The sequence below is a fragment of the Tupaia chinensis genome, unplaced genomic scaffold (genome assembly GCF_000334495.1).
Source record: "Tupaia chinensis unplaced genomic scaffold, TupChi_1.0 Scaffold000355_1, whole genome shotgun sequence".
NCBI classification, from domain to species: Eukaryota; Metazoa; Chordata; class Mammalia; order Scandentia; family Tupaiidae; genus Tupaia; species Tupaia belangeri.
In genome coordinates, this window is record NW_006159850.1 from 6,479,373 (window position 1) to 6,491,000 (window position 11,628).

Here is an 11,628-nt window from a genome sequence, read left to right on the forward strand (position 1 = left end):
ACCAGCAGTTAGAGTAATGGCTATGTCGCTGGACTCCCACGTAGTTGACCGCAGTTCACATCCTGGACCCGGTGGCTTAAAACTCACGCCGGGCGAGTGTGCATGCGTGCCCAAGATCCCAAGAGGAGAATGGAGAAGGGATTGTGGTGTGGCCATCCCCCCGGGGGTGGGGGTGACTTCTCGCTTTCTGTCTCTCTGCCTCTGTCTGTCTGGCAAGCGCACGCACCCTAAAGAAAAAAAAAATTCTCTCCAAAAAAAAAAAAAAGAAATGTGGTCCTTGCTTGAGTGAAGGGTCCTGAGATGGGAACGGCCTAGATCTGGGTAGACCCTAAAGCCCAGGACGGGTACCCTTGTCAGAGAAAGGACAGGGAGAGGGAGCTCTGAGACACAGACCCAGCGAGTGAGACGCCAGAGACAGAGGCAGAGGCCTGGACAGGGCCGTGGAGATTCTCTGAACACAGAGGATGTATTAGACAGAGGAAAAACCAAGGCTGTGAGTGGGAAACCATCTACCGAATTAAATCCGCAGCCAGGATTTCTGAGCTCTTGGTGCGAGGCAGTTTTCTGAGATGACACCAGCTGCACCTTACCCAATGTTTGTCACGCCTTATGGGGCACTACTCTTGGTGTGCCCATTTTATAGAAAAGGAAACTGAGGCTTGTTGAGAAAAAGGAACACATGGAAGGCCCCATGGCTGAGGTGACAAAGCTGAGGCTGATTCCGAGCTCCCTGTTAACCACGGAGCAGACCACTGAGCTGCACGCCCCTGCTCTGCACATCTGGATGGGGAGATGATGCAAAGCACATTGGGAGTGAGGGTGGCAGGCCTGAATCCACCAGGCCCAGCTCAGCAGCTAACTTGGGAGCTTTGTTTTCTCGTCAGGAGCAACGAATTCTGGGTCTACTGGACTGTTGTAAGGAAAAAAATACAAAATGCAGGTAATGGGTGTAGAGAATGGAGCAGGGGCAGCAAAGGCAGGGTGTTCCTGAGATGGCTGTCGTCTGAGGCTGGGGGTCAGGCACTGGCCTCCCCAGGGAGGGCTTGGGCAATGAGCCCAACTAATGAGTCAACGGGCTGCAGGGAACAGCAGGGAATAGCAGGAGCCACCACGGACAGGCTGCTCGGGAAAGCTCGCTGCCTGATCTGCCAGGCGTGCCTAACGGCCTGCCGTCCCCTTTCATGCACTGTGCTGTGCCACTCACAGGGGCTGCTTGAGGCCCAAGAAGCCCGTGCAGAGTGCCAGCCTGCTCTCGTTGCATGAGCCTGTGTGCTTGGGCCATGCCTGCGCTCCACTCTCACCTCGCAGCAGGCCCTCGCCAGGAGGCTGAAGCAGAGAGAAGGGACAGGCCCCTGGCCTCAGCAGCCCAGAGGCAGAGGTGGGCTCCGAACCCGAGCTCCAGACCCCAGCTCCGTCTCAGCACGGCTAGCATCTCGGGTCTCCTGAGAAAAGCAAGTGGAAGCACAGGCACATCCTCGCAATAGCAATGATGGTGTTGGTGGTGGTGACAGCTAGCTGCCACTGGCCTTGGCGATGGGCACTCTGTCCAGCACCGCACAGAGATGCAGACACGCTCTGCAGTCACCTGGCCTGGTGCTCGGTCTCAGCCAGGAAAGAAGCCGGCACCAAAGCCAAAGCCAGACAGGACCAGGGCCAGCCACCACTGGGGTTTGGATGCATCCCCCAGGATGCACGTGTTGAAACCTCGTTCTGATGGTATTATAAGGATGGAAACCTCGGCCCAGCAGATGGCGTAATGGTTACATCGCTGGACTCCCACATAGCTGACCACTGATGGAGTCTCGGACCTAGAGACTTAAAACTCATGCTGGGCATGTGCGCGTGCTCAAGATCTCGAGAGGAGAGTGGAGGAGAAGGGACTGCAGTGTGGCCATCTCCCCTGGGGCAGGGAGTGATGTCTTGCTTTCTATCTCTCCAGCGAGCACACATTCCCTATAGTTAAAATCTCTCTAAAAACAAAGAGGATGGAAAGCTAACGTGACTACGAGGATTACGAGGTGGAGGGGCTGGAGGATGGCACGGTGGTAAGGCATGACACTGCGAGGTTGCCAGTTCAAGTTCAGACCCCCACGAACATCAGGTGCACTGGCACGACGACCAGAGGCTGAGGTCAGGGTGGAGGTGGCACTGGGCCCCTGCTGGGGTTACTATCTCCCCTTCTGTCTACCTCTCTCACTTATGGAAGATAAAAAAATAAACGTTAAAAAAAAAAAAAAAAAGAAGAAGCAGAGCATTGGTGGGAGGTTAGGATTAGAAAAGGTCATCAGGGTGGGGTCCCCACGACCGAATCCTGTGGGTTATAAATGAAGTGATGGCAGCTGACAGACGAGACGTGCTTGCTCTGCCTTGCTATGTGGTACTGGTGTGCTCGGGGCTCTGGGCGAGGCCCCACCACCGAGACGACCCTCACAACAGCGAAATAAACCTCTCTTCTTTATAGACCACCCAGACTCGGGGTCTCAGTTGTTACACGCAACGGACTTGAGCTGCGGCCCCCCGGCTTGGAGCAGTTCTGAGGTCCGACGCTGGGGAGTGGGCGGGACTCGGAGCCGAGATGGCGCACACGTACCAACGTTGTAGGTATTGAGGTCCAAAATGCCTCTGCAAAGGGACCCTAAGGGATTGTCTTCAATAATCTGTGAAGAAACAAGACATAACTCATGTTAGTCGTAGCGGGAATAATAAAGAGACAACCAGTTTCCAAAGCACACCGTTTAGCAGAGACACTGCCTGTGGAACTGTTTAAAATGCATTTTCATTACAGGAGCCGTCCATGGGGAGAAAGCTACATAATGAAGCATGGCGATGAGGGGGCCAGGCAGGGAGCAGGTGCTCTGCAGGTTTGATCCGTAAAAATGAGCCTTGTGAATTCTAGAACAGGTTTTAAAATCCTCCTTCAGATCTCGTTTCAAACTGCGTCCTGGACTCACTAACATTAGGATGAAACGGGACTGTTTGCCCAACTACAGCCCAGCTCAAGAACCTTCATGGCTCCCCACGGCCTACGGAAGCTTTCTGGGCTGCGGTCGGCCTTCTTGCTCTAATGCCCCTGGCACACTTGAACCATCCCAGGATCCAGCCAAGATGGAGAACACCTCGGTCCTGCAGAGCTGGCATGGCCAGCGACCACGCCACTGCGGCCGACTGCAGGTGGGGGCGCTGCGGAGCACACAGTGATGGGCCCCTCCTCTGCCTTGCCAGAGCACGCTGAAGAGGCCCCGCATCCTCCACTGGCCTTCGCCTGGACTACCTGTGGCCTGGAATTCTCTTACTTCCCTGCTGTTCAACTCTGCCTTGACTTTTAAGGCTTAAATGTCCCTTCTCCCAGGAAGCCTTCAGACTGCTCCAACTCCTTTGGGAAATAAATGCCTTGGGCTCTATCCTCATTAGGAGGAGGCCATCCTAGGTGCAGTGCTGTCACGCTGCAGGCAACTGCTCTCCAAGCCTCCTGGGCCACAGGCAGCCGAGGACCAGGTCTGCAAAGTCCTCGGGAAGGTCACACCTCGCCCTCGGGGTGGGCAGCTTGCTTATCCACACCAAGCACGTTCTGAGCGTCTGGCCATCCAGACCAAACGTGCTTCCTCTGCTGGCTGCTGGGACAAAGGACAGCCCATTTGGCCACTTTCTCTCCCACCACGGCTCTCCTGCATATTCAAACCCTCCAGCCCTGCACAACCTGACTGAAACGGGACGTGGTGTCACGGTGACACTGACCCACATCACGGGGCAGTCCCAATTTTCGGGTCACTCTGCCTTCCCTGGATCAGAGCTCCACAGAGACCGCAAGAAGCACCTGTAGAAATTGACCCACCAAGACCCCAAAGGACCCTCAAAGGACCCCCTTACAGTGGCCGGCGACGGGTGAAGGAGACACACCTGCTTTTCCAGCTCTTCCACATCGGCCGTCGAAATGTCCTCCACGTAGTTGGATGGGAAGTACTGCTGGATCCTGGTCCCATAGTCGCCCTTCCACCTGGACAGGCAGAGGGTGTCAGCTCCTGGGCAGTGTCCGTAACCTGCCCCTGCTCACTAGGTCCCCAGCGGCCGGCTCAACTCTGATGGTAGCAAGTGGCCAAATGACCAGTGGAGGTGACCACAGAGCACTTCAAAGGGAGCTTCTGCCTTTTGTGTGTGAGTCACTCCTGAATCACTGGGGCTCGTGGCCTTCCTCTCAGCCTGACCCTAACATCTGGTTAAAGACGCCGCCAGTCAGAGGCCACGAAGACAAAAGCTCAGTGCCGGGCTGGCCCACCCTGCTTCAGGGAGGGCTGTGACACAGAGATGAGGGGGCACGAAGAAGCCTGGACGCCCAGCCATGCTACCAGCCATGCCTCAGGCTCCCCACCTGCAGAGTGGGGGCCACCGGGACCTCCCTCGGGGACCGTGTCGAACCCTCTCGGTTAACATGCCGAGAGCTCTGAACAGTGCCCAGGGAGTGGAGCTCAGTGTCCTCGTCCTCGCTGTTACCGGGCTAAAACCCTGCGCCCTGCCTGTGTAGCGGCATAACAGGCAAGACAAAACCGACGTGTGCACGTGCACTGACCCCGCCAGCCCGCGAGCACCTCTGAGACCCTCCTCCCCGAACCTCCTCCCTCCACCCCACCACTTGTGCGTCACTCACTGCACGGGGCTATTTCCAAACACTGCTCTGTCTGCACCACACGAAAGCTCCCCAGGGCGACAAGCCTGCCTGTCAGAGCCCAGCGTGGTCTAACCCCAGGGACCCCAGACCGCACCCTGACTCAAACTTGGCATTCACTGTGGATGACTCATCCAGCCCCTGCCATGTGGCCTCACTCCCACACCCTGCCCCTTTTCATACCCAGCCTGCTCCTGCCAACTATCAAGACTCAGTTCAGGCACTTCCTCTGCCAGGAAGCCTTCCCTGGCTGCCTCCTGGCTGAGCACTCTTCTCCATGCTGCTCTGGCATCCTATCCCTGCAGCCTCTGAGCAGGCACCCTGGCACGCTGTCCTCCGCGCCTTACACTTGACCCCTAATCACACGGCCTTCTGCCTTTCCCTGGAGGAGACCTTTCTGGGTCTTAATCCAACCCGCACTCTGCAGTGGTGGGAGGCACTGAACTCATTATTCTGGACTCGGTAAGCCGATGAGGACCGATGGCCCTCGCTCCAGTGGGCACAGGGACGGGGGTAAGGACCGATGGCCCCACTCTCCAGTGGGCACAGGGATGGGGGTGAGGACCGATGGCCCCACTCTCCAGTGGGCACACCGATGGCCCCACTCTCCAGTGGGCACATGGACGGGGGTGAGGACCGATGGTCCCACTCTCCAGTGGGCACATGGACGGGGGTGAGGACCGATGGTCCCACTCTCCAGTGGGCACAGGGATGGGGTGAGGACCAATGGCCCCACTCTCCAGTGGGCACAGAGACAGGGGTGAGGACTGATGGCCCTCGCTCCAGTGGGCACGTAGCACGCCCCTCACCTTCTTTTGGTAGACATCTCGGGCGCAGGCTGGTTGTACTTATGACCACAGGTACCACCTGCCCAGGACTGCCCAACATAAGCCCCTGTCGTTCATAATCATTCATAGTAGCATGCCCTTCACTCTGAAAATTGTCTTGTTTTGAACAAAAATTATTTGGCCCCGAGCCAGCAGGTGGCACAGTGGTCAAGGCAGCTGAATCACACTTGGCTGACTCCACAGTTTAAGTGCTAGACCCGGAGGTTTGGAAAGTGCACCGGGTGTGTATACGTGTGTACCCAGAAGCTTGAGAGGGTAATGGCAGAGAAGAGACTGCAGTGTGGCCATCCTCCCACCAGGGGGTGGGAGGGGGTGATTTCTCACTGTTCCCCCTCTCTGTCTCTAGCAAGCACACACACCCTATGGAAAAACCTAAAAAAAAAAAAAAATTGGACTCCTAGCTATAAAAAATAAGAACTGGGACCAGCAGATGGCATAATGGCTATGTCGCTGGACTCCCATGTAGCTGACTGCAGTTTGAGTCCCATACCCGGTGGCTTAAACTCACACCGGGTACGTGTGCGTGCGTGCCCAAGATCCCAAGAGGAGAATGGAGGAGAAGGGATTGAGGTGTAGCCATCCCCCCTGGGGGTGATTTCTCGCTTTCTGTCTGTCTCTCTTTCTGGCGAGCACACACACTCCTAGTAAAAACCTCTCAATAAATAAATAAGAACCATTTGGGAGGATGGAAAAATATAAATAAAGAGGCAGTCCAGCAGGCAGCCCACAGGCAGCACGGCTGCCATCAGAGAACAAGGAGTGATGCAGCAGTTGGCAGCTTACCCACAGTCCTTTGCCAAAGGAACTCACACCCATGTTTTAATTCATCTCAAGACAGGAGCCTTAGAAGTGTGGAGAACTCCACGTCAGAGGTGCAGCAAGACAGGTGGCTGCCTGACGCAGATAAACAGGCCTGGGAAAGTGTGGCGTGGTGCAGAGGAACCCCCTGGGCCCTGCTTGAAACTCGATCATGTCAGTCGTGCACTGAGAACAGGGACTTGGACAGCAGCAGGCTGCAGGAGCACAGTGAGGGGGCACCAGTGGCCTGGGGGCCCCAATTCTGACTGTGCTACTTAGAATGCAACAACCCGGCAAAGCCAGGTCTGAGCTGGGGAGAAGCAGGTGGACAATGCTATGGTTGGCAAACTGGGCCTGGGAGCCTGTGAGGAGCGCCAGGGCCGTGGGGACAGCAGAGTCAGCAGAGAAGCAGATGGGGCTGCTCCAGGTTCCAGCTTCAACAGACCACTGCTACAACTCGCTTCGGATTCTGGGACCCAAGTAGGAAGTGGTTTGGAATGAGGGGGTTCTCCTGACTTTAAAAAGAGTTTGAAAACCCCTGTGTCCCTCAGTACCACATGAATAAGGTTAAGAGTATGGGCTCTGGAGTCAGAAGGCCTGGGTTTAAATCTCAGCCTGGTGTGTGACCTTGGATAAGTTACTACACGTCTCTGTGCCTCAGTTTCCCTTATCTGGGAACAGGAGTGACTTTGTAGGGTCATCAACATGGATTAAATGAGCTATCTCAGGCGGAGTGCTCAAACAGTGCTTGACACATAGAAACACTTCATGTAAGCCACCACTCAGATTTCCGAGTCCAGCTGCCTTGAAGGAGAGAAAAATGCCAGTCTTGCGGGGTGCTCGAATCTCTGCAACACTCATGGTTGTAAGCATGTTCTTACTGCTCTCAGGTGGAAATCAACCCGCAAAACCACTTGCCCAGGGACCTACTGATAGGCAGTGAATTTTTCTTCCAGGGTGAAAAAAACAGAAGAGGTGGGCCAGCAGATGGCACAATGGTTACACTGCTGGACTCCCACGTGGTTGACAGTGGTGCGAGTCCTGGACCCAGCAGCTTAAAACTCACGCTGGGTGTGCGTGCATACATGCCCAAAATCCTGAGAGGAGAAAAGAGGAGCAGGGATTGCAGTGGGGCCATCTCCCCTGGGAGCTGATTTCTTGCTTTCTGTCTCTCTGTCTCTAACTCTCTGGTGAGTTCATGTGTCCTATAGTAAAATATAATAATAATAATAATAATAATAAAGGAAGAGGTAGCTAAACCCTAGCAAATCCAATTCTTTTGCCTTCAAAATGTACATGCTTCAATTCAGGATGGGGCCATTGCATACAGCGTAGGACTAAGCAATAGCATAAGAATTTAAAATAATACACAGGCTCACATACTGGACAGAACCCACACTACTTAAGAGCTTTACAATCTTGAAAAGCCTCATTCACTGTGTCTGTAAAGTGTGGTTAACCAGTCACAACTCCACAGGGTTGTGACGAAGGGTTAGAGATCAAGCGAAGGTGATCAGCAGGGTACTTGGCATGCGGTGGGGCCTCAGTAAACGGCAGCTGCTGTTGCATATGCTATATAATTGCCACATACCGTGGACGACGGTCTAACAATTGCTTTGAACATAGTTTATATACTTTCCCAAATGGAACACACACCAAGCCACCTACCCGGGGACCTACCGCGTGTTCTCAGGTCACACACAGTCCAAAAGGGCAGACAAGAGAGGTCAGGGCTCAGCCAGTTTGCAAGTCTCACCACCACGAAGGGAAAGGTCAAGTTCAGCCGCCAAACAGCCCAGCCCCCACTCGGCCTTACCAGCCCCCTGGCTCCTTGGAGACGTTGTGGATGAGGGCACCGCGGCAGAAGCTCAGCTCATCATTTCGCTTGGCTTTGTAGTCATACAGAGCTTTCACGGTTCTCTGAGGCTTTCAGGAAAAAACGAGAAGGAAAAGGTCAGGCTGGCGGCCAGGGCAGAGGGACGCATCTGTATTCCCTGGCACCGATTGGTGCTTTTCATTAGGGCTCCGGAGGCTTCAGCCGGGGTTGCAGCGCCATCTGCTGGCAAGGGCCTGGCATTGCAAAGTCACCAAGGAGCGGGGACAGAGGCTGGCCTAGTTAGAGTGACCTGAGAGTGACTCAACATTGTCAATTCCCTCAGCAAAGAAAGAATATGACTTTTTTTTTTTAATTGCCAGAGGCACATGCATTCATCAGAGGGAGAAATAAAGCATCCTCTACGGGGTATGGTCACACCACAATCCTTTTCCCTCCGTTTCCCCTTCATCTCAGAACTTTGGGCATGCGTGCAGGTACACACACATGCCTGGCATGTTTTTCAAGCCATGGGGTCCAGATTCAAACCATGGCCACCCATAGGCTCTGGCTCCCCGTGAACAAGGCTTAGCTGTTGTGCAGTGGGGCTGGCCAGGAACACGCCTTTGAGATTAAGTCATAACCACACCTCGCAAGTCCTCAGTGCCTGGGACCAACACCCTCCCAGAAGTTCAAGGGCAACACGGTTTCCCGGCCTTCCTGAGGACATCCTCATTATTTTTACATAGGCCAGTGGCCCCCTAACTAGACTCCTGGAGGACACCACCATTCTGAAGTTCACTAGAGTGGTCTCTGTGGGCAGGAATGAGACGGAACCGACCCGGGGTGCTATCTCTCTCGGTGAATTTGCTCTCACGCCCGCTGCTCGGCTAGCCGAGTCTAGGACAAAACGGACACCCACAGGGCAAGCGAATGTTCGTGGGAAGCCTTGGAAATGGGCCTGTTAAGACCAGAGGCTTCTGTCTGCTCGCAGCCTGAGGAAACGGGAACAGGGATGTTACAGGGAATCCAGGAACACTGCTCCTCTGAGCACGGGCCATGGACTCAGACGCGTGGGCTTAACTCGTCGCCCTGCCCCGTTCTAGATGTACTGGGTCATCAGAAAAGTCGTGACACATTTTTGCACAGAAAGAAGCTAGGCGCCTGAGAGTCTCTGAGCTTCAGTTTCCCCACATGTGAAATGAGCGTTAAAATTCCACGTACTTGGCAGGGGCGTTGAGACTATGAAAAGAGATGATGCATATAATGATTAAAAAGGTCCTAGCTCGCATTCCTCAGTGCTCACTATGGTCGAAGCCCAGTCCTGGGCCCTTTAGCTACACCTCTGCTTTTACCTCCCAATGCAAGCAGGCAGGCAGTGATAGCACTATGCCCGCTTTACAGACGAGGAAACTGAAGTAGAGAAGCACCTTGCCCGAGATCAACCAGCCAGTAAGTGGCTGAGCCCAGAGCAGGACCGGTGAATGTCAGTTATTGCCAGTTTTCGGTGTTCATAAAAAGCAACCTGGGCTCCGGCATCTCTGCTTCCGTTGGCGCTAACCAGAGTCCTGCACTTCCTTCCCTCCCCACCTGCTGTGTTTGCAGCGGGCTCCACCTGTGCATCTGCTTCAAGGGTAGACGAGGGCTAGAGCCAGGCTCAAGGCCACAGGAAGTGCAGCCAGTGGCCAAGGGCTGGGAGGCTCCACTCAGCGGCTTCCACTCAGAGAATGTCGCCAGCCTGAGAGCTGCAAGAGGCCCTCATGAACTGCAGGCGTGAGCTGTGGTGACCAGCGGGCCATGGCACAGCCAGTGGGTGAGAGCGCACAGCTCGGAGCCACACTGCCAGGTCCAGACTCCAGCTCCACGCCCTGTCAGTTCCGTGCCCTCAGCAAGTATTCAGCTCTGCGTTCCTCAGGTTCCTGACGTGCAAACTAGGCACAAGGGCGGCTCGCCTGCAGGGCTGTTACAAGGACGGAGGAGCTGACTGCCGAATGCTGCCTGTAGCAGCCACTGACAGGTGTGACCAGTTACCCGGATCTCGCCACAGCATCCTAAGAGCTAGCCAGAAGGAAGGCATGCAAACAATGACCTCGTGCAGGAGGATGCTCCCTTCGGCGTTAACAGAGGAACAAGCACTAGAAATGACCCAGATGGCTGTGGATGGGGAAAGCTGAGCCAGCACAGTCCCCAGAGTACTCTGCGGCGCGGTTTAAGTTAAAAATCCCACCGATGTATTTTATGGAAATCATTCAGCCTAGCAGGTGTGACAGAAATGATGGTAGAGGAGATTAGCAATGGGGGAGACAACCCACAGTCACACAGAACAAAGGGGAACAAAGCAGCGGGAGGAGGTGTGGGGTTGGGAACATGGTTCTGGGGGGTTGACCCCCGGGGGTGGGTGGACACCCAGAAACGCACACGGCTACTGCTGGGGATGGATGGGCTCGGCTGCTCCCCACTCTTTTCAACGTGGTTTGCAGTAGCGGTCTCCAAACAAGAGTCGTCTTACTTGGAGGCAGGCGTCAGAGACCGCAGCCTGAGAGAAGGTCAGCCTACAGAGTGCTCTACTTGGCTCCCTCGGGAGGGGAAGATTTCCCCTTAGGCTGGGTTGAATTGCCACAACTTAAATTTGAGAGGTTTCACCTAAAACATCCAGACTTCTGGATGCCTTGAGACATCAGAAGACCCGGCCTGCCCTCTGGGAGGCAGCAACCACCTGTACCCGAGATGGGGACGCGTCCCTCAGTTTACCCTGGTCACCACCCCAAGCCATCTATCTGGCTGGCATGAAGCCAAGTGCTAGTTGTCATTTATCGCCAGACTGCCCTATTTTGTCCTCGGCATGGCCTGGTTAAGAGATAATAGGTGGACCCGGTGGCTTGAAACTCATGCCGGGCCTGTGTGTTTGCGTGTCCAAAATCCTGAAAGGAGACTGGAGGAGAAGGGATTGTGGCGTGGCCATCTCTCCTGGGGGGTGATTTCTCGCTTTCTGTCTCCATCTCTTGGGTGAGCACCTGTGCCCAGTAGCGAAAGTCTCTCTTAAAAAAAAAAGACAATGAATATTTTCTATGCCTTAGGACCAGGCCCACTCATTCCATTTCCTCCCTGACCTCCGTGGACATTTGGGTTTGCAGCCTCTATTTCAGGAATTACTTCCCAAAGGGAAAAGAGGAAAAAACTTGGGTCCTCAGAACAAACTCCAAGTTTACCATCCCAGTATACTAAGTAAGGAGGAAGAGATACGGTCAACTGAAAGGGACTGACGAGGCCCCTGGTTAATGTGCAAAACCTGCATGTGGGAAAAAAGGTGACTGTCCTCATTACCAGACATTCTTCACTTGCAGAAAAAGTTTCTGCTAGAGCTAAGATCCCTCCCTGAATTTTACACACAGCTCAATTTGCCCGCAACTTTTCAAGACTTCATTTCTTGCTGAAAAAGATTTGCATTGGCCAAGGGTTGTAAATTAAAAAAAAAAAAAAAAAAAAAAAAAACTCTTATTTTACAACAA

At 54.3% G+C, this 11,628-nt stretch overlaps 1 protein-coding gene across 2 annotated transcripts in view; it reads right to left on the reverse strand.

Moving 5' to 3' along the window:
* PLCG2 (phospholipase C gamma 2) overlaps positions 1-11,628 on the reverse strand; it is a 167,160-nt gene that overhangs the window by 42,408 nt on the left and 113,124 nt on the right. For both annotated transcript variants that reach the window (XM_006152585.3, XM_027773492.1), the window contains exons 21-23: positions 8,123-8,232; positions 3,898-3,994; positions 2,591-2,657 (exon numbers count right to left, since the gene is read on the reverse strand). In XM_006152585.3, coding sequence (XP_006152647.1) covers positions 2,591-2,657; positions 3,898-3,994; positions 8,123-8,232 — 274 coding nt within the window. The remainder of the gene's footprint in view (positions 1-2,590; positions 2,658-3,897; positions 3,995-8,122; positions 8,233-11,628) is intronic.